At 45.5% G+C, this 24,041-nt stretch overlaps 1 protein-coding gene across 5 annotated transcripts in view; it reads right to left on the minus strand.

Annotated features, from left to right (window-relative positions):
* Window positions 1-24,041, minus strand: part of ARL6IP4 (ADP ribosylation factor like GTPase 6 interacting protein 4) — a 102,010-nt gene that overhangs the window by 33,618 nt on the left and 44,351 nt on the right. For all 5 annotated transcript variants that reach the window (XM_063964550.1, XM_063964549.1, XM_063964548.1 and 2 more), the window contains exons 3-4: window positions 14,926-15,282; window positions 12,565-12,682 (exon numbers count right to left, since the gene is read on the minus strand). In XM_063964550.1, the coding sequence (XP_063820620.1) occupies window positions 12,565-12,682; window positions 14,926-15,282 (475 nt within the window). The remainder of the gene's footprint in view (window positions 1-12,564; window positions 12,683-14,925; window positions 15,283-24,041) is intronic.

The following is a 24,041-nucleotide window of genomic DNA, read 5'->3' on the forward strand; positions in this document are numbered from 1 at the left end:
TGATATGCAAAACATCTTTTATTGCAATAATCATATAATGAATACTCTTGGCCACCCTTGGGTGTAACTTTGCATCATCGTAGTCGACAATGGAGTCAGAATCCGTGTCGGTATCAGTGTCTGCTATTTGGGATAGGGGATGTTTTTGAGACCCTGAAGGGCCCTGTGACCCAGTCCAATCCGTGGATTGATTACCTGCTTTTTCCCTGTACTCTGCTTTGTCCATTCTTTTATGTAATAAGATCACATTTGCATTTAACATATTCCACATATCCAACCAATCATGAGTCGGCGTTGCCGACGGAGACACACCAATCATCTGCTCCACCTCCTCCTTGGACGAGCCTTCCGCCTCAGACATACCGACACACACGTACCGACACCCCCACACACACAGGGATATATCTATAAGGGAACAGTTCCCCAACAAGGCCCTTTGGAGAGACACAGAGAGAGAATGCCAGCACACACCCAGCGCCAACTTACACTGGAAACAAATTCCCAGAAATAGCGCTTTTATATATAATAATCGTGTAATACACTCACTGCGCCTTACAAGTGCCCCCCCTCTTTTCAGCCCTCTGTGTTCAGCAGGGGAGAGTCCGGGGAGCCAGCTTCTCTGCAGTGCTCTGTGGAGAAAATGGCGCTGGTTAGTGCTGAGGGACCAAGCTCCGCCCCTCCAGCGGCGGGCTTCGGTCCCGCTCAATTGTATAAAAAATGGCGGGGGATTTAAATATTAACTGCCTCCGCAGCCTAATATCTATATAATGTCCGTCCAGTGGTTTATATTGCTGCCCAGGGCGCCTCCCCTGCGCCCTGCACCCATCAGTGCCTGTCAGTGTGTGTAGTGTGTGGGAGCAATGGCGCGCAGCGTTACCGCTGCGCGCTTACCTCAGTGAAGATCTGAAGTCTTCTGCCGCCTTGAAGTCTTCTTTTCTTCTTATACTCACCCGGCTTCTATCTTCCGGCTCTGTGAGGAGGACGGCGGCACGGCTCTGGGACGAACGGCTAGGGTGAGACCTGCGTTCCGACTCCCTCTGGAGCTAATAGTGTCCAGTAGCCTAAGAAGCAGAGCCTATCACTGAAGTAGGTCTGCTTCTCTCTCCTCAGTCCCACGGCGCAGGGAGCCTGTTGCCAGCAGTGCTCCCTGAAAATAAAAAACCTAACAAAATTCTTTTTCAGAGAAACTCTGGAGAGCTCCCCTGTAATGCACCCTATCTCCTCTGGGCACAGGATCTAACTGAGGTCTGGAGGAGGGGCATAGAGGGAGGAGCCAGAGCATACCCATTCTTAAGTTTCTTTATAGTGCCCATGTCTCCTGCGGAGCCCGTCTATACCCCATGGTCCTTACGGAGTCCCCAGCATCCTCTAGGACGTAAGAGAAACTATCTTACATGACAGTCTAGAAACCGATGCGTCAATAATCGGTGGGTTTTCCCATTTCTTTCTGTCATCCTGAGGAAACGGGAAGGATGCGAGTAGCCTTTTTGGGACCTGAAACTTCTTGTCAGGATTCACCCAAGTTGCTTCAAATAGGGAATTTAATTCCTTAGATGCAGGAAAAGTAGCTGAGGATTTCTTTATTACATTAAAATAAGATTACCCCTCGTCCTCTGACACCTTATCAGGAATGTGCAGGACATCTCTAATAGCTTCAATCAGGGCTTGTATTCCCTGTGATAAAGCTGCATCTCCCCCTACCGAGTCCACCTCACCCACCTCTGGGTCTGATACATCATCATCATCATCGGTATCAGCCTGCATAATTTGGGCCAGAGTACACTTCTGTGAACAAATAGCAGGGGTCTGAGACGCCGGAATGACCACTGAATCTGTATTCATCAGGTCATCTACAGATTGCCTTAAATATTGAGTCTCCTTTTCATTTTGGGATAATTTGTTTGAACTATTTGAAATCATCCCTTTTAATGAATCTAACCATGCAGGTTCTGATCCACTAGCCTGAGAATGTCCACTAGCCTGAGAATGTGTACTGTCCTGAGTACACTGTATTTTTTAATTGATTTATATATGTTGTATGTTTCACATAATTTTGCATAATTTGCACATTCAATATATCTATGTCATTTGTCTATGGGTATATTGAAACACTTAAGATGAAATATGGTAATCACTTTGTTTATGTGCAGTAATCAGCAGCGGACGCGGCGCTGCCCCCCAGGCAACGGGAGAGGACGTACATGGTTTGAAGGTATCCTTGGTAACCGACTAACAGGAAATACGTCAGTATGCAATCCCTCCTACTACCGGCCGGGCGGGAGCAGCGGACGTCCTCGTGCTGAACTGCACTCGTATGTATAAAGGTAAGATGGACACATTGGTTAGCTATGTTTCTAGTTTTTTTCACTGGTATATACGTCCTGACGAAAAGGCCTGCGAGCCTTGAAACGTTGACGCCTGTTTAAGACACCATGATTTTCTAATACACCTGCCTGATTTGGAAATTTGGGAGTGCCGCCTGGTTCTTTCTGGTAAAGACATTGGTAACTATTAATATTTGGGAAGGCACCCCATTATTATACAGCATTTATCCTGAGTGCCAAGCTACAGTGCATTCTATTATATATGTATATATATATATATATATATATATTCCCCCCCCCCTCTTATGTCCTAGAGGATACTGGGGTCCACATTAGTACCATGGGGTATAGACGGGTCCATTAGGAGCCATGGGCACTTTAAGAATTTGATAATGTGGTCTGGCTCCTCCCTCTATGCCCCTCCTACCAGACTCAGTTTAGAAAATGTGCCTGGAGGAGCCGTCACGCTTGGGAAGCTCCTGAAGAGTTTTCTGCATTTATTTTCTATTTTATTATTTTCAGGCAGGTCTGGTTGGCATCAGACTGCCTGCTTCGTGGGACTTAGGGGGGAGAACGGCCCAACCTCCCTAGGGTTAATGGTCCCGTTCCCCGCTGACAGGACACTGAGCTCCTGAGGGACCTATTCGCAAGCCCCACCCGGTGAACGTACAGACCCGCAGCACGCAGCCACCCCTAACAGAGCCAAAAGACTGAAGAGTGGTGAGTAGGTGGCCGGCGTCTCGGTTAGCGGGTTGCTGGCTGTAATGGTGGCATAAGGGTAGGAGCGCATCGCTGCATGCACGCTGCGCTCCAGGCTTCAGATGCACGGTGTGACCGCTGTGAGGTGCGGCTGGAGCCACTACTATCACCCACAAACTGGCATACCTTACAGGGGTTTTCTCTAACGTCCTAGTGGATGCTGGGGACTCCGAAAGGACCATGGGGAATAGCGGCTCCGCAGGAGACTGGGCACAAAAGTAAAAAGCTTTAGGACTACCTGGTGTGCACTGGCTCCTCCCCCTATGACCCTCCTCCAAGCCTCAGTTAGGATACTGTGCCCGGACGAGCGTACACAATAAGGAAGGATTTTGAATCCCGGGTAAGACTCATACCAGCCACACCAATCACACCGTACAACTTGTGATCTGAACCCAGTTAACAGCATGATAACAGAAGGAGCCTCTGAAAAGATGGCTCACAACAACAATAACCCGATTTTTGTAACAATAACTATGTACAAGTAATGCAGACAATCCGCACTTGGGATGGGCGCCCAGCATCCACTACGGACTATGAGAAATAGAATTATCGGTAAGTAAATTCTTATTTTCTCTAACGTCCTAGTGGATGCTGGGGACTCCGAAAGGACCATGGGGATTATACCAAAGCTCCCAAACGGGCGGGAGAGTGCGGATGACTCTGCAGCACCGAATGAGAGAACTCCAGGTCCTCCTCAGCCAGGGTATCAAATTTGTAGAATTTAGCAAACGTGTTTGCCCCTGACCAAGTAGCTGCTCGGCAAGGTTGTAAAGCCGAGACCCCTCGGGCAGCCGCCCAAGATGAGCCCACTTTCCGTGTGGAATGGGCTTTTACAGATTTTGGCTGTGGCAGGCCCGCCACAGAATGTGCAAGCTGAATTGTACTACAAATCCAACGAGCAATCGTCTGCTTAGAAGCAGGAGCACCCAGCTTGTTGGGTGCATACAGGATAACAGCGAATCAGATTTTCTGACTCCAGCCGTCCTGGAAACATATATTTTCAGGGCCCTGACTACGTCCAGCAACTTGGAATCCTCCAAGTCCCTAGTAGCCGCAGGCACCACAATAGGCTGGTTTAAGTGAAAAGCTGAAACCACCTTAGGGAGAAACTGAGGACGAGTCCTCAATTCTGCCCTGTCCGTATGAAAAATTAGGTAAGGGCTTTTATAGGTTAAAGCCGCCAATTCTGAGACACGCCTGGCTGAAGCCAGGGCTAACAGCATTACCACTTTCCATGTGAGATATTTTAAGTCCACAGTGGTGAGTGGTTCAAACCAATGTGATTTTAGGAATCCCAAAACTACATTGAGATCCCAAGGTGCCACTGGAGGCACAAAAGGAGGCTGTATATGCAGTACTCCCTTGACAAACGTCTGAACTTCAGGAACAGAAGCCAGTTCTTTTTGGAAGAATATTGACAGGGCCGAAATTTGAACCTTAATGGACCCTAATTTGAGGCCCATAGACAGTCCTGTTTGCAGGAAATGCAGGAAACGACCCAGTTGAAATTCCTCTGTAGGGGCCTTCCTGGCCTCGCACCACGCAACATATTTACGCCAAATACGGTGATAATGTTGTACGGTTACATCCTTCCTGGCTTTGATCAGGGTAGGGATGACTTCATCCGGAATGCCTTTTTCCTTCAGGATCCGGCGTTCAACCGCCATGCCGTCAAACGCAGCCGCGGTAAGTCTTGGAACAGACATGGTCCCTGCTGGAGCAGGTCCTTTCTTAGAGGTAGAGGCCACGGGTCTTCCGTGAGCATCTCTTGAATTTCCGGGTACCAAGTCCTTCTTGGCCAATCCGGAGCCACGAGTATAGTCTTTACTCCTCTCCTTCTTATGATTCTCAGTACTTTTGGTATGAGAGGAAGAGGAGGGAACACATACACTGACTGGTACACCCACGGTGTTACCAGAGCGTCCACAGCTATTGCCTGAGGGTCCCTTGACCTGGCGCAATATCTGTCCAGTTTTTTGTTGAGGCGGGACGCCATCATGTCCACCTTTGGTTTTTCCCAACGGTTCACAATCATGTGGAAGACTTCTGGGTGAAGTCCCCACTCCCCCGGGTGAAGATCGTGTCTGCTGAGGAAGTCTGCTTCCCAGTTGTCCACTCCCGGAATGAACACTGCTGACAGTGCTATCACATGATTCTCCGCCCAGCGAAGAATCCTTGCCACTTCCATCATTGCCCTCCTGCTTCTTGTGCCGCCCTGTCTGTTTACGTCGGCGACTGCCGTGATGTTGTCCGACTGGATCAACACCGGCTGACCCTGAAGCAGAGGTCTTGCCTGACTTAGGGCATTGTAAATGGCCCTTAGTTCCAGGATATTTATGTGAAGTGACGTTTCCATGCTTGACCACAAGCCCTGGAAATTTTTTCCCTGTGTGACTGCTCCCCAGCCTCTCAGGCTGGCATCCGTGGTCACCAGGACCCAATCCTGAATGCCGAATCTGCGGCCCTCTAGGAGATGAGCACTCTGTAACCACCACAGGAGAGACACCCTTGTCCTTGGAGACAGGGTTATCCGCTGATGCATTTGAAGATGCGATCCGGACCATTTGTCCAGCAGATCCCACTGAAAAATTATTGCGTGGAATCTGCCGAATGGAATCGCTTCGTAAGAAGCCACCATCTTTCCCAGGACCCTTGTGCATTGATGTACTGACACTTGGCCTGGTCTTAGGAGGTTCCTGACTAGGTCGGATAACTCCTTGGCTTTCTCCTCCGGGAGAAACACCTTTTTCTGTACTGTGTCCAGAATCATCCCTAGGAACAGCAGACGTGTCGTCGGAATCAGCTGCGATTTTGGAATATTTAGAATCCATCCGTGCTGTCGTAGTACTACTTGAGATAGTGCTACTCCGACCTCTAACTGTTCTCTGGACCTTGCCCTTATCAGGAGATCGTCCAAGTAAGGGATAATTAAGACGCCTTTTCTTCGAAGAAGAATCATCATTTCGGCCATTACCTTGGTAAAGACCCGGGGTGCCGTGGACAATCCAAACGTCAGCGTCTGAAACTGATAGTGACAGTTCTGTACCACAAACCTGAGGTACCCTTGGTGAGAAGGGCAAATTGGGACATGGAGGTAAGCATCCTTGATGTCCAGAGACACCATATAGTCCCCTTCTTCCAGGTTCGCTATCACTGCTCTGAGTGACTCCATCTTGAACTTGAACCTTTTTATGTAAGTGTTCAAGGATTTCAGATTTAAAATGGGTCTCACCGAGCCGTCCGGCTTCGGTACCACAAACAGCGTGGAATAATACCCCTTTCCCTGTTGTAGGAGGGGTACCTTGATTATCACCTGCTGGGAATACAGCTTGTGAATGGCTTCCAATACCGCCTCCCTGTCGGGGGGAGACGCTGGTAAAGCAGACTTCAGGAACCGGCGAGGGGGAGACGTCTCGAATTCCAATTTGTACCCCTGAGATACTACCTGCAGGATCCAGGGGTCCACTTGCGAGTGAGCCCACTGCGCGCTGAAATTCTTGAGACGGGCCCCCACCGTGCCTGAGTCCGCTTGTAAGGCCCCAGCGTCATGCTGAGGACTTGGCAGAAGCGGGGGAGGGCTTCTGTTCGTGGGAAGAGGCTGTCTGCTGCAGTCTTTTTCCCCTTCCTCTGCCCCGGGGCAGATATGAGTAGCCTTTTGCCCGCTTGCCCTTATGGGGACGAAAGGACTGAGCCTGAAAAGACGGTATCTTTTTCTGCTGCGAGGTGACTTGGGGTAAAAAGGTGGATTTTCCAGCCGTTGCCGTGGCCACCAGGTCCGATAGACCGACCCCAAATAACTCCTCCCCTTTATACGGCAATACTTCCATATGCCGTTTGGAATCCGCATCCCCTGACCACTGTCGCGTCCATAATCCTCTTCTGGCAGAAATGGACATCGCACTTACTCTTGATGCCAGAGTGCAAATATCCCTCTGTGCATCTCGCATATATAGAAATGCATCCTTTAAATGCTCTATAGTCAATAATATATTGTCCCTGTCCAGGGTATCAATATTTTCAGTCAGGGAATCCGACCAAGCCACCCCAGCACTGCACATCCAGGCTGAGGCGATTGCTGGTCGCAGTATAATACCAGTATGTGTGTATATACTTTTAAGGATATTTTCCAGCTTCCTATCAGCTGGTTCCTTGAGGGCGGCCGTATCAGGGGACGGTAACGCCACTTGTTTTGATAAGCGTGTGAGCGCCTTATCTACGCTAGGGGGTGTTTCCCAACGCGCCCTAACCTCTGGCGGGAAAGGGTATAATGCCAATAACTTTTTAGAAATTAGCAGTTTTTTATCGGGGGAAACCCACGCTTCATCACACACCTCATTTAATTCATCTGATTCGGGAAAAACTACGGGTAGTTTTTTCACACCCCACATAATACCCTTTTTTGTGGTACTTGTAGTATCAGAAATGTTCAAAACCTCCTTCATTGCCGTGATCATGTAACGTGTGGCCCTACTGGAAAATACGTTTGTTTCCTCACCGTCGACACTGGAGTCAGTGTCCGTGTCTGTATCGACCTGAGGTAACGGGCGCTTTAGAGCCCCTGACGGTGTTTGAGACGCCTGTACAGGTATTAACTGATTTGCCGGCTGTCTCATGTCGTCAACAGTCTTTTGTAAAGTGCTGACACTATCACGTAATTCTTTCCATAAGACCATCCAGTCAGGTGTCGACTCCATAGGGGGTGACATCACTAACACAGGCAATTGCTCCGCCTCCACACCATTTTCCTCCTCATACATGTCGACACAACGTACCGACACACAGCACACACACAGGGAATGCTCTGATAGAGGACAGGACCCCACTAGCCCTTTGGGGAGACAGAGGGAGAGTTTGCCAGCACACACCAGAGCGCTATATATATATACAGGGATAACCTTATATAAGTGTTTTTCCCTAATATAGCTGCTGTATATATTTATATGCCAATTTAGTGCCCCCCCTCTCTTGTTTTACCCTGTTTCTGTAGTGCAGGACTGCAGGGGAGAGTCAGGGAGCCTTACTCCAACGGAGCTGTGAGGAAAAAATGGCGCCAGTGCGCTGAGGAGACAGGCTCCGCCCCTTTTTCGGCGGCCTTTCTCCCGCTTTTTTATGTAAAAATTGGCAGGGGTTAAATACATCCATATAGCCCAGGAGCTATATGTGATGTATTTTTTGCCAAAAAAGGTGTTTTTATTGCGTCTCAGGGCGCCCCCCCCCCAGCGCCCTGCACCCTCAGTGACCGGAGTGTGAAGTGTGCTGAGAGCAATGGCGCACAGCTGCAGTGCTGTGCGCTACCTTATTGAAGACAGGACGTCTTCTGCCGCCGATTTTCCGGACCTCTTCCGTCTTCTGGCTCTGTAAGGGGGACGGCGGCGCGGCTCTGGGACCCATCCATGGCTGGCCCTGTGATCGTCCCTCTGGAGCTAATGTCGAGTAGCCTAAGAAGCCCAATCCACTCTGCACGCAGGTGAGTTCGCTTCTTCTCCCCTTAGTCCCTCGGTGCAGTGAGCCTGTTGCCAGCAGGTCTCACTGAAAATAAAAAACCTACTTTAAACTTTTACACTAAGCAGCTCAGGAGAGCCCCTTAGCCTGCACCCGTCTCGTTCGGGCACAAAAATCTAACTGAGGCTTGGAGGAGGGTCATAGGGGGAGGAGCCAGTGCACACCAGGTAGTCCTAAAGCTTTTTACTTTTGTGCCCAGTCTCCTGCGGAGCCGCTATTCCCCATGGTCCTTTCGGAGTCCCCAGCATCCACTAGGACGTTAGAGAAAACCCCTGTAAGGTATGCCAGTTTGTGGGTGATAGTAGTGGCTCCAGCCGCACCTCACAGCGGTCACACCGTGCATCTGAAGCCTGGAGCGCAGCGTGCATGCAGCGATGCGCTCCTACCCTTATGCCACCATTACAGCCAGCAACCCGCTAACCGAGACGCCGGCCACCTACTCACCACTCTTCAGTCTTTTGGCTCTGTTAGGGGTGGCGGCGTGCTGCGGGTCTGTACGTTCACCGGGTGGGGCTTGCGAATAGGTCCCTCAGGAGCTCAGTGTCCTGTCAGCGGGGAACGGGACCATTAACCCTAGGGAGGTTGGGCCGTTCTCCCCCCTAAGTCCCACGAAGCAGGCAGTCTGATGCCAACCAGACCTGCCTGAAAATAATAAAATAGAAAATAAATGCAGAAAACTCTTCAGGAGCTTCCCAAGCGTGACGGCTCCTCCGGGCACATTTTCTAAACTGAGTCTGGTAGGAAGGGCATAGAGGGAGGAGCCAGACCACATTATCAAATTCTTAAAGTGCCCATGGCTCCTAATGGACCCGTCTATACCCCATGGTACTAATGTGGACCCCAGTATCCTCTAGGACATAAGAGGGGGGGGGGGAATATATTATATATATATATATATATATAATAGAATGCACTGTAGCTTGGCACTCAGGATAAATGCTGTATAATAATGGGGTGCCTTCCCAAATATTAATAGTTACCAATGTCTTTACCAGAAAGAACCAGGCGGCACTCCCAAATTTCCAAATCAGGCAGGTGTATTAGAAAATCATGGTGTCTTAAACAGGCGTCAACGTTTCAAGGCTCGCAGGCCTTTTCGTCAGGACGTATATACCAGTGAAAAAAACTAGAAACATAGCTAACCAATGTGTCCATCTTACCTTTATACATACGAGTGCAGTTCAGCACGAGGACGCCCGCTGCTCCCGCCCGGCCGGTAGTAGGAGGGATTGCATACTGACGTATTTCCTGTTAGTCGGTTACCAAGGATACCTTCAAACCATGTACGTCCTCTCCCGTTGCCTGGGGGGCAGCGCCGCGTCCGCTGCTGATTACTGCACATAAACAAAGTGATTACCATATTTCATCTTAAGTGTTTCAATATACCCATAGACAAATGACATAGATATATTGAATGTGCAAATTATGCAAAATTATGTGAAACATACAACATATATAAATCAATTAAAAAATATTAAAACCCGGAATATCAGAATACTTCATCATCAAAGCTATAAATATTATATATAGCACAATTATTTCAAATCCTAACCAAAGCGCTACCTTTACATTTTCATAATGTGTATATTTTAATATTACATCAATATAAGAACCATAGAACTAGAGAAATATATTCCAAGAGATTTTTTTCATTAAGTCCTCGGGGCGAAATAGTATCTAAAATGTGTATCCATTTTGACTCACACTGACTGAGACGCCTTTTACGATCCCCCCCACGAATGTCATTGGGGATATGATCTACTATCTTATATCTTAAGGAGGATAGAGTATGTTGAGCCTCCTTAAAGTGGCGTGCCACCGGCTGATCGCAATCTTTATTTTCTAATGCAGCTTTTATTGCAGAGCGATGTAAGGCCATACGCTCTCTAAACGTGCGAATAGTTTGACCTACATAATATAGCCCACATGGGCACATTATGATATAGACAACAGCGTCTCAGTCAGTGTGAGTCAAAATGGATACACATTTTAGATACTATTTCGCCCCGAGGACTTAATGAAAAAATCTCTTGGAATATATTTCTCTAGTTCTATGGTTCTTATATTGATGTAATATTAAAATATACACATTATGAAAATGTAAAGGTAGCGCTTTGGTTAGGATTTGAAATAATTGTGCTATATATAATATTTATAGCTTTGATGATGAAGTATTCTGATATTCCGGTTTTTAATATTTTTTAATTGATTTATATATGTTGTATGTTTCACATAATTTTGCATAATTTGCACATTCAATATATCTATGTCATTTGTCTATGGGTATATTGAAACACTTAAGATGAAATATGGTAATCACTTTGTTTATGTGCAGTAATCAGTAGCGGACGCGGCGCTGCCCCCCAGGCAACGGGAGAGGACGTACATGGTTTGAAGATATCCTTGGTAACCGACTAACAGGAAATACGTCAGTATGATGCAATCCTTCCTACTACCGGCCGGGCGGGAGCAGCGGGCGTCCTCGTGCTGAACTGCACTCGTATGTATAAAGGTAAGATGGACACATTGGTTAGCTATGTTTCTAGTTTTTTTCACTGGTATATACGTCCTGACGAAAAGGCCTGCGAGCCTTGAAACGTTGACGCCTGTTTAAGACACCATGATTTTCTAATACACCTGCCTGATTTGGAAATTTGGGAGTGCCGCCTGGTTCTTTCTGGTAAAGACATTGGTAACTATATATAATAGAATATATATATATATTCTTCATAGGCTCCTGCATGGCTTCATGGATCTGGACCAAACGTGGTACACATACCCTTCAACTTAAATTACTGGTGAGGTTCAAACTAAAATAAAATAAAAAAAATACACCCCTTTCGGGGATAGGGCCATATAGCTTATATATAAAATTACTTGGTCTGTTTGCTTGTGTGTCTGTCCAGTTATGCATTTGGACGCCCCTTCACTAATTGGGATGAAACTAATGTGAGGTGGTCCAGTTGGATCCTGGACAGGTTGTAGGGTAGTTAGGGACCCAATTGGACCTCACGGCGGAATGCGCTTAGCAGAACTTTGACCCAGGAAGCCTGTTCTGGCCCCTCCACTGGATGGATTTGAAAGAAAACTTTACAGTGGTAACATTGATTCCCAGAAGACATACTAGGGCGTTGGGGTCCCAGTTGGACCTCCCCTTGGTGTATGCTGACCAAAACAGTCACCCGGGGGGCCTGTTCGGAGCCTGCCACTGTATGGATTATGAAGAAAACTTCACAGAGTGAAAACAATGCATCCCAGAAGACATACTAGGGAGTCTGGTTGGTCAGGCCTCACGGTGGAATGCACCGGGCAGAACTGTGACCCAGGGTCCCTGTTCTGGGCATTCCACTAGATGAATTTGGAATAAAACTTCACAATGTGGTAACATTGGATCCCAGAAGACATACTAGGGGGGTTGGGGTCCCCAGTTGACATCCCGTTGGTGTAGGCTAAGCAGAACTGTGACCCAGGAAGCCTGTTCTGGGCCTTCCACTGGATGGTTTTGGATGAAAACTTTAATGAACTGTAATAACCATAATTCAAAGACCTGAAATAACTGACTGAAATAACCATAAATCAATATACTAAAATAACTGACAGAAATTCAGGTGGGAAGACAAAAAATGTTGTGTATCCAAAAACCTTTGCATAGCAACATTTATAACAGAAGGCAAACTTTAAACCCATCACGTAATGAAAAAGTGATTATAAAACTCAACACAAAGAAAATCTGGGGATCAGTGCTACTGGCGACACCCCAAAAACAAAAACGACACTGAACAGTTACCTTATGGGTGTGTTGGAAGAGCTACTAAGCTACTAATTATTTTAATATGTTGACAATTACATCCAACTTATTCATAACTTAACAACTGGAAAATGTAAACCCGGGCAACGGCAGGTACTTCAGCTAGTATAATCAATATCAACAATTCATGAAATAAAATGTGTTGCAGTTTATAACACACAAATAACCTACCTCATTCTTCCAGTCTCTGGGTCCAATACTTTCCGGATAACACTCTGCCGTGCATCCCACTCTTCCTTAGTCATTGGTTTCATTGCTTGTATGCGAGTCTTTTGTTCATCAGTCAAAACTGATATGCAAAAAGCAACAACAGTCCACATATAAATAGTTGAATCATTTACTATATTTTTCAGGGGCATACACAAATAACTAAAGTTACAAAGTTTAAGTAAAATAGCTATTTTTGTTGAGCTATTAAAAAGAAAAAAGAAAACTCTGCGCTAAAATGTACACTGTATCAGACTAGAGTGTGCAGTCTGTCATGTAAAGTAATTGACTCAGTAAGACTCCAAAAGTACATACTGTAAAAATCAGTTTATATTCAATAATCTTTAAAAAGTAACAGATTCTAACAAGCAAGCAGCATATACTTTGCAACAATTATCTAATCTGTATTAACCACAATAATTGGTATAACAAACAATATATTAAAACTAGTTGGTTGGTTCTGTTTGGTAAATAAAATTAACAACACTGGCGTCCCAGTGATTAATTGAATAGAAAGTCCCGCAAAAAGTGGTCACAGCTTTATAATAAAAAGCTTAGGGAGATGGTGATGTATAATTACCCATGTGCTGGTTCCTCAGATATTCTGTAGACAGGGTCCATATAATGATTGTGCACAAATAGGTGAATTGTACTTGTGAAGCTGATTAGAAGACTACCGTTCTGTTAACAGATTGCACTGCTCCGAAAGACAGATAATCGCTGGTATAAAACCCTGTTGGTAAAACCTCCAAAGACTCTCTCCACGTCACGGGTGTTAAACCTCACAGCGGGGGCCAATAGTATTCACTCGATGAGGGCAGACGGAGTCCTGGACATCAGCGGTATATTGAGAAGAACGGAGACAGTGTTACAGCTGGTAGCCGCCGGCTGGAGCGCCCGGTGTGTAGCAAACCGTAGTAGGTTAGAGCTGTGGAGAGCCGTATGTGGGCTCAATTAGCGGGTTGAAACCAAACAACTGAACATAGAAAGTGGGCGTCAACGCGTTTCGTCTCCTTGGTAACCGGAGACTTCCTCATTCGTCTCATCGAGTGAATACTATTGGCCCCCGCTGTGAGGTCTAACACCCGTGACGTGAAGAGAGTCTTTGGAGGTTTTACCAACAGGGTTTTATACCAGCGATTACCTGTCTTTCGGAGCAGTGCAATCTGTTAACAGAACGGTAGTCTTCTAATCAGCTTCACAAGTACAATTCACCTATTTGTGCACAATCATTATATGGACCCTGTCTACAGAATATTTCAGGAACCAGCACTTGGGTAATTATACATCACCATCTCCCTAAAGCTTTTTATTATAAAGCTGTGACCACCTTTTGCGAGACTTTCTATTCAATTAATCACTGGGACGCCAGTGTTGTTAATTTTATTTACCAAACAGAACCAACCAACTAGTTTTAATATATTGTTTGTTATACCAATTATTGTGGTTAATACAGATTAGATAATTGTTGCAAAGTATATGCTGCTTGCTTGTTAGAATCTGTTACTTTTTAAAGATTATTGAATATAAAATGATTTTTATGTACTTTTGGAGTCTTACTGAGTCAATTACTTTACATGACAGACTGCACACTCTAGTCTGATACAGTGTACATTTTAGCGCAGAGTTTTCTTTTTTCTTTTTAATAGTTCTTAATTGTTGGCAACCTAGCAAGTTGCCTTACTCAGCTGCTATGTTTCACTATTAAACCAAGTATTAATTGTAATTAGCGCCGGGAGAAAATCAGTGAGGGACACTTGTCCTGTTCTGTTTTTTTAATATTTTTGTTGATCTGTTAAATAATCACTGCGATCGTTAACAGTTTGCACTTTAGTTGTATCAAACTGAGTGTTTTGGGCACTCCCTCTGGAAGAATCTTCATATTTTACACATTAGGTGGGTACACATGCACTGCACTGTATCTGGCTAGAGTGCGATATAGTGCACTATATTGCACCGTGTGTATGCACTATATTGTATGCAATATAGTGCGGTGAGAACTCCAGCAGGTCGGATCCGATCTGCTATATTGGATGAACATGTAGCTCAATTATGTCTAAATAGTATACTATCTAGTGTATATTGTACCGTGTGTATGTAACGTACGATATTGTATCCAATTTGTGTCATCACAATAAAGTGAGAAGCCATATCTTATGCTAAACCTACTGTGCTAAATCTTATGCTAGATCTTACCGTGTGCATGCACTAATTTGTTTGTTCAGGAGCTCAGGGAAATAGTGTAAGATATCTTAACTTAGCCACAATCTTACCGTGTGTACCCACCTTTAGCAAGAAGATATAGCAAAGATCAATCCTCTTTACCTGGACCGGTGTCTTCCAGGGGTTCCTTTTTCCACAGATCTAAAGAGGGTCCAGGATGGGATTCTTCTGTCCTGCAAAATACCTCCTGGCCTTTCACCTTTGTTATATTTTTCTTTAGATCTGTAGTGCTTTTCTTTTTCAACTTTTTTTTCTTCCCCTTTTTGAGTTTTGATTTCTTTTTGTGGTGGCTCCTGTGTTTCAAATGGTCACTTGAGTGTTCTGTAGAAGAACTTGATGATGATGATGTACTGGAGCTCTCTGAAGATGACCTAGCCTTCTTCTTTCTCCTTCTCTTGCTCTCTGAAGAGGAAGATGACGATGATCTGCTACTTTTCCTCTTCCTCTTCTTTCTTTTCTCTGAAATAAACACAACATAAAGGAAAGAAAAGTATTAATGCAATAGCTGTGTTGTAAACAACCCTAAACTATATTCAGTGTAGTCCACAAGTATAAGATTTTATAGAGTATAGAGATTTTATAGAGATAATGCTGACTACAGTATACATGGAAAAAGGAGATAAAGAAAAGAGGGAGCTAGATTTAATATTTATTAGATTTTAAATTACATGTAAAACTCTACATCATCTTACAAAAAGCAAATGGCTTCATGCACATCGATGGAAGTAAACAGTTACATATTTTATTACCCACAACAAAGTTGCATAAAACAAGTTGCATAGGACTGCCTGACTCTTTCATGACTTCCCTCACTTATAAAGCCGGCACAGGCATCTTCACATGCAACTACAGTATGTAGGCAATAAGAGGTCACTGTACAAAATGACCTACATACAGTATATTTTCTGCATATTAATAGAGAAATGACATCTGCTAATAAACATTGGAGAAACATTTTGTTCAGGGTACATATATATATATATATATATATATATATATATATATATATGTGCCAGAGAGGAATGGGCGCACTTGGGTTGTTTTTCCACCCAATATTCAATGGGGAAAAACAGCAGTCTCCCTAAGATATTTACTCCTAATTCGTGAGCATAAAACCACATTTAACATGTTCCATGTAAAATTTATTACAGCATAAAAGCAATGATACAAAACGGTATAGTATCTCTTCTTGCAGATAACACCATATAGTACAGAGGACCAGTTGAAATTACTTTGATAGATTCCTCCTTCTCCTTTGACAATTCGGAGATTTGATGTTTATGAACAAATAACCCGACGCGTTTCGTCTTACTCTAAGACTTCATCAGGGGTATGACTCTAGTGCTTGATAAATACTGTTAGTGCATCAATGAAATGGCAATTACGTATTCTGGATACTTGAAAAAAAAAAAACACACCGGTGGGGTACACAGGTGAAAGTTAGATTAAGCCTTATGGTTAAGTGCTTGAATAACAAGTTCAAACGCATAGGCCTGAACACAAGTTCAAATAGGTATGTGACCTTATGATTCAGGGATTTGGATAACAAGTTCAAATACACAGGTCTACCACAATTTCATATGCGTGTGTAACCTTACCAGTAGCTACAATAGCTTCAAGTCACAACCAGTGTAATAGTCTTAGAGTAAGACGAAACGCGTCGGGTTATTTGTTCATAAACATCAAATCTCCGAATTGTCAAAGGAGAAGGAGGAATCTATCAAAGTTATTTCAACTGGTCCTCTGTACTATATGGTGTTATCTGCAAGAAGAGATACTATACAGTTTTGTATCATTGCTTTTATGTTGTAATAAATTTTACATGGAACATGTTAAATGTGGTTTTATGCTCACGAATTAGGAGTAAATATCTTAGGGAGACTGCTGTTTTCCCCCATTGAATATTGGGTGGAAAAACAACCCAAGTGCGCCCATTCCTCTACTGGCACATATTTGTATCTTTTTAGTCCCTCCTAACAAGGGACTTAGTGGAATTTGACAGCCTTAACCCAATCCTTTCTCACTTTAAGTTTAATAGCGCAAAAGGGAGAGTATCTGTTTTGTATATATATATATATATATATATACATACACACACACACCATCATGGCCCAAAGCATTTTAAAGATGAAAAAACATTAACTGAAAACAAGCTGTAGAATGTTCAAGCCCATTACATATAGTATTTTTTTCTGGTGATACTCAGCAGTATGGGAAAGTTGCACCTTTTCCTTTTGATGTAATTTATTTTACACTCTTAAGTTCCAAAAACGGAAAAAAATTGGTACGATAATTTATGAAAATAGTAAAATAAGTATTTGAAGGCATACCCAGTTGAGGTACATATGGATTGTCTACTCTCACTATGTCACACAGGAGGAAGATGGCTTTAAATAGCATTTCAACCATGTCAGCTTTCTCATGTCTACATAGTCACTTTCAACATAGTGACTGTAGACTCGCAAACAGGATCCTACCCAGTGTACGATAGCTACTATACATCATGTTTTATATTGCAATTGTGAGTACCGGTACCGTTTTTTCCCATAGAAAAAAAAAAGTTCCAAGTAAACATACACACACTATATGGACAAAATAATTCAGACGCCTGACCATTACACCAACAGGGACTGTAATGACATTATATTAAAATATATGTATTTGAATAGAGAGTTGGTCCCTCTTTTGCAGCTATAACAGCTTCCACTCTTCTTGGAAAGCTTCTCACAAAATTTGGGAGTGTTTCTGTGGACATTTGTACCCATTCATTGTGTAGAGCATCTATGAGGTCAGGCACTGATGTTGGACGAGTAGGCCTGGCTCGCAATCTCCGTTCCTGTTCATCCCAAAGGTGCTCAATTGAGGTCAGGGCTCTGTGTGGGCCAGTCAAGTTCATCCACACCAAACCATGTATTTATATAGTCCTTGATTTGTGCACTGGATCACAGTCATGTTGGAATAGAAAAGGGCCTTCCCCAAACTGTTGTCACAAAGTTGGAAGCATAACATTGTCCAAAATGAAGCATTAAGAATGCCCTTTACTGGAGATAAGGTGCCTAGCCCAAATCCTGAAAAACAACCCCATACCATTATCCCTCCTCCACCAAACTTCACAGTTTGCATAATGCAGGCAGGCAGTAACGTTCTCCCGCTACCTGCCAAATCCAGACACGCCCATCTGACTTCCAAACAGAGAAGCATGATTTGTCACTCCACAGAATATGTTTCCACTGCTCCACAGTCCAGTGTCCTTTACACCACTCCATTCGACGCCTGGCATTGGGCTTGGTGATGTGAGGCTTGCATACAGCTGCTCGGCCATGGAAACCCATTCCATTAAGTTCCTGCTGCACTGTTTTTGTGCTTACATTAATGCCAGTGGAAGTTTGGAATTTTCCAGCTATGAACTATCAGCAGAGCAATGTCGACTTTTACGCACCATGCACCTTAGAAGTAGTTGACTTTTAAGTGGTCTTCCGCTTCATGGCTGAGATGCTGTTGTTTCTAAATGCTTACACTTTCTAATAATGGGGGTCATTCCGAGTTGATCATAGCTGTGCTAAAATTAGCACAGCTACGATCATCTTTGCTGACATGCGGGAGGACGCCCAGCACGGGGCTAGTCCGCCCCGCATGTCAGTCCAGCCCCCCTCGCAGAAGTGCAAAGGCATTGCACAGCGGCGATGCCTTTGCACTTCAGGAGTATCTCCCGGCCAGTGCAGCTTTAGCGTGCTCGCCGGGAGCTACTCCTCGCTCCCTGGCCCGCAGCGGCTGCATATGACGTCACGCAGCCGCTGCAGCCCGCCCCCCATTCGGTCCGGCCACGCCTGCCTTGGCAGGACCGTGCCTACGAAACGGCGGCCAAACGCCGCCATTTCGCCCCCTCCCGCCCATCCATCGCCTCTGCCTGTCAATCAGGCAGAGACGATCGCTGTCCTACTACGGCCTTCGGCCATCCCGCAGGCGCACAACGGCGTATGCGCAGCAGGGACCCGTTCGCTCTGCTGCATTAAAACGTGCTGCATTAAAACGCAGCGAGCGAACGGGTCGGAATGACCCCAATATCACTTACAGCTGAGCGTGGAATTTCTAGCAGGGATGAAATTTCACGAACCTCTTGAAGTCACTGAGCTCTTCACAATGACCCATTTTGTATCACAAATGTTTACGAATGGAGACTGCATGGCTAGGTGCTTGATTTTATACACCTGTGGCAACAGGTCTCATTGATACACCTGAATTCATTAATTAATAGGTGTGGCCAGATACTTTTGTCCATAATATCTATCTATGTGTATATATATATTTTTTTAATACCAAAAATAAAAACAGTGTGCTAGTGTTACCATAGGTGACCTGCTTTGAGCATGCGGGGTAGGTATGTCCAACAAAGTCCCCAATATCACTTATCAAGTGAAAGAAAACGCAAAAAAGTCCAGGGATTATCAGGTCTGCAGCTCCCCTCTGAATATAGCCTGGGATCTACGGCACTGTATAAATCTAAGTAAATAAGAACAAGTAGGGGGTGCTCTATCCTGCATGTAATGCTTTATTCACAAACAGCAGTTTAAAAACAGGATTTTAATTACCTACCGGTAAATATTTTTCTCGTAGTCCATAGAGGATACTGGGGATCCATTTAGTACCATGGGGTATAGATGGGTCCACTAGGAGCCTTGGGCACGTTAAAATTTGATAGTGTGCGCTGGCTCCTCCCTCTATGCCCCTCCTACCAAACTCAATCTAGAAAGCTGTGCCTAAGGAGACGGACATACTTTGAGAGAAGGATAGAAAAGGAAAGTGGTGAGATTATGAACCAGCACACACAGAACAATAGGAAAGCCATGCTAACCAAACTTGAAACATGAACAGCAACAGCTGAACAAACCAGAATACTTAACCAAGTAACAGTGCAGGAAGAACGAAGCACCGGGCGGGCGCCCAGTATCCTCTACGGACTTCGAGAAAAGGATTTACTGGTAGGTAACTAAAATTTTATTTTCTCTTATGTCCTAGGGGATACTGGGGATCCATTTAGTACCATGGGGAAATACCAAAGCTCCTAAACTGGGTGGGAGAGTGCTGAGGTTCCTGCAGAACTGATTGGCCTCTGAGGGCCTTCAGTTTGGTCAAAGTATCGAACTTGTAATACTTTGCGAACGTGTTCGAACCTGACCAAGTAGCTGCTCGGCAGAGCTGTAAAGCCAAGCCCAAGAAGAACCCACCGACCTAGTAGAGTGGAACTGTGCAGATATTGGAACCGGCAGTCCTGATGTGAAATAAGCATGCTGGATCGTGAGCTTGATCCAGCGTGCAAAAGACTGCTTGAAGCAGGACACACAATTTTGGGGGTCATTCCGAGTTGATCGCTAGCTAAAAATGTTTGCTGCGCTGCGATTAAGGAAAAATCTGGCACTTCTGCGCATGCGTAGCAGTGCGCACGCGTGACGTACTTTCACAATGGCCGATGTATTTTTACACAAGGTCTAGCAAAGCATTTCAGTCACGCTGCTGGCGGCAGAGTGATTGACATGAAGTGGGCGTTTCCGAGTGTCAACTGACCGTTTTCAGGGAGTGTTCGAAAAAACGCAGGCGTGCCAGGAAAAACGCAGGCGTGGCTGGGAGAACACAGGGCGTGTTTGTGACGTCAAATCCAGAACTGAACAGTCTGAAGTCATCGCAAGCGCTGAGTAGGTCTGGAGCTACTCTGAAACTGCACAAACATTTTTTGTAGCTGCTCTGCGATCCTTTCGTTCGCACTTCTGCTAAGCTAAGATACACTCCCAGAGGGCGGCGGCTTAGCGTTTGCACAGCTGCTAAAAACAGCTAGCGAGCGATCAACTCGGAATGACCCCCTTTATTGGGATCATAGAGAACGAACAGAGAGTCGGATTTTCTGTGATGAGCTGTTCTCTTCACATACACCTTCAAAGCCCTCACAACATCCAAAGACTTTGAAGTAGCAGAGGTGTCAGTCACAGCAGGAACCACAATAGGTTGGTTGATGTGAAAAGCGGACACAACCTTAGGAAGAAATTGCTGACGAGTTCGGAGTTCAGCTCTGTCCTCATGGAAAATTAAGTAGGGACTCTTGTGAGACAACACCCCTAGTTCCGACACACGTCTTGCTGAGGCCAAGGCCAACAGTGTGACAGTCTTCAAACGTAAGGTACTTTACGTCAGCCTCCTGTACGGTTCAAACCAGTCCAATTGGAGGAACTGCAGCACCAAACTGAGATCCCAAGGTGCCGTGGGAGGCACAAAGGGAGGCTGGATGTGCAGAACACCTTTCAAGAACGTCTGGACCTCAGGGAGAGAAGCCAATTGTTTCTGACAGAAAACAGACAAAGCCAAAATCTGGACTTTAACAGAACCTAGGCGTATGCCAACATCCACTCCTGACTGCAGAAAAAGCAGGAGACATCCCAGATGAAATTCCACCGCAGAATATTGTCTGGTCTCACACCAAGAGACATACTTCTTCCATATACGGTGGTAAAGTTTAGATGTTACCCCTTTCCTGGCTTGGATCATAGTCGGGATGACCTTGTCAGGAATCCCTCTCCTGGCTAGGATCAGCTGTTCAACCTCCATGCCATTAAACGTAGCCGCGGTAAGTCCTGATAGACGAACGGGCCCTGTTGCAGAAGATCCTCGCGAAGATGCAGAGACCACGGATCTTCGAGGAGCATCTCTAGAAGGTCCGCGTACCAGGCCCTTCTTGGCCAGTCCGGAGCCATGAGTATTGCTTGAACCTTTTCCCTTCTTATTCTTTTTAGAATTGTTGGGATCAGAGGAAGTGGAGGAAATGCGTACACCATCTGGTAGACCCACGGAGTTGTCATAGCGTCTACAGCCACTGCTTGTGGGTCTCTTGACCTGGAACAATACTGCTTGAGATTCTTGTTGAGACACCCCACCGACGTGTCAAGCATCTGAACACCTCCGGGTGAAGGCTCCTCTCCCCCGGGTGCAGGTCGTGTCTGCTGAGGAAGTCTGCTTCCCAGTTGTCTACTCCCGGAATGAAGACCGCCGACAATGCCACGGCGTGTTTTTCCGCTCAGAGGAGAATTTTTGACACTTCTGACATTGCTGCTCTGCTTTTTGTTCCGCCCTGTAGGTTTATGTACGTTATTGCCGTTACATTGTCCAACTGGACTTGAATGGCCTGATTCCGAAGGAGAGATGAGGCCGGCAGAAGGGCATTGTAGATAGCCCTGAGTTCCAGGATGTTTATTGGAAGGACGATTTCCTGACTTGACCATCGTCCTTGAAACTGTACCCCCTGGGTGACTTCTCCCCAACCTCTGAGGCTTGCATCCGTGGTTAGCAGAATCCAATTCTGAATCCTGAACCTCCGACCCTCGATGAGGTGAGAAGTCTGAAGCCACCATAGAAGGGAGATCCTGGCTCTTGGCAACAGACAAATCCTCTGGTGCATATGAAGATGCGATCCGGACCATTTGTCCAATAGATCCAGCTGGAAGGGCCTCGCATGAAACTTCCGTACTGAAGCGCCTCGTAAGAGGCCACCATTTTACCCAGAAGGCGAATACACAGATGCACCGAGATCCGGGTTGGCTTCAGGACAGCCCGAACCATCGACTGGATTTCCACAGTCTTCTCCCAGGGAAGGAACACCCTCTGAGATTCCATGTCCAGTATCATTCCCAGAAAGGAAAGCCTCTGGGTCGGTTCCAGGTAAGATTTTGGTAAGTTCAGAATCCACCCGTGATCCTTGATCTCTGGTTGAGAGGCGAATACTGGCCATCAACTGCTCCCTGGACGGTGCCTTTATCAGAAGATCGTCCAGGTAAAGAATTATGTTCACTCCCTGTTTGCGGAGTAGAAACATCTCTGCTATCACCTTGGTGAACACTCTCGGTGCCGTAGAGAGACCAAATGGCAGGGCCTGGAACTGGTAGTGGCAGTACTGCAGTGCAAACCATAGATAAGCCTGATGAGGCAGCCAGATCAGAATGTGAAGGTATGCATCCTTGATATCCAGAGACACTAGGAATTCCCCTTCCTCCAGACCTGAGATCACCGCTCTCAGAGACTCCATTTTGAATTTGAACACTCGTAAGTACGGGTTCAATGATTTGAGGGTCAAAATCGGCCTTACCGAACCGTCTGGTTTCGGTACTACAAACAGGTCCTTTGTTTTGCAGATGAGGTGGAACTGGAACAATGACCTGAGTCTGTACCAGTTTTTGAATGGCGTCTTGATTTTAAGAATCTGTGAGGTGGGAGCTAATGAAACTCCAGTCTGTAGCCTGGGGAAATAAGATATATGTCCCAGGGATCCTGGCATGATGTTGACCAGATGTGACTGAAAAATTTCAGTCGGGCTCCCACCTGCCGGTCTTCCAGGCATCGCGGTCCACCGTCATGCTGAAGGCTTGGAGGAAGCAGAACTTGTGCTCTGTTCCTGTGAACCTGCAGTTGCTGGCTTTCATAGTTTAACTCTAGCGCCTCTGGTGGCTGTAGAAGAACCTCTGGTTTATCCCTTAAACTTGGCAGTCCGAAAGGACTGTAGATTAGGTCCTGAGTAAGCCTTCCCGGCTAAGGGAGCTACAGAAGGAAGATACGTGGACTTACCCACAGTAGCTTTGGAGATCCATTTGTCTAGTTCATCTCCAAATAAGGCCTCTCCTGTGAGGGGTAGGCCTTCCATGCCTTTCACTGATGTAGCCATAAGCCTCTGTGTGCTGACACTGCCACAGCAGTGGTACGTGCATTAAGTAAGCCTATTTCTTTTATGGCTTCCACTATAAAATCTGCAGAGTCCTGTATATGTTGCAGGAGTAAAATAATCTCCCCCTTGGGCAAGGTACCTAACCCCTCAATTAGGTTACCCAACCATTGTGCGAATGCCTTAGTAATCCACACACATGCTATAGTGGGTCTCTGTGCCACCCCAACAACTGTATACAAAGATTTGAGTGTATTCTCAATTCTATGATCAGCCGTGTCTTTTAGGAAGGGACAGGCAATACAATTTTCCGTGACAGCCTGGATACTGATGCATCCACTATCGGTGGATTTTCCCATTTTTCCTATCCTCAGGAGGAAAGGGAAAAGATGATATCAACCTTTTAGGGATCTGAAATTTCCTATCAGGATTAACCCACGGTTCTTCAAATAGGGTATTTAGTTCCTTTGACACAGAAAAAGTGGCTGAGGATTTCTTTTTTATATTAAAATAAGACTCATCT

This window comes from Pseudophryne corroboree, chromosome 1 (assembly GCF_028390025.1).
Source record: "Pseudophryne corroboree isolate aPseCor3 chromosome 1, aPseCor3.hap2, whole genome shotgun sequence".
Taxonomy (NCBI): Eukaryota; Metazoa; Chordata; class Amphibia; order Anura; family Myobatrachidae; genus Pseudophryne; species Pseudophryne corroboree.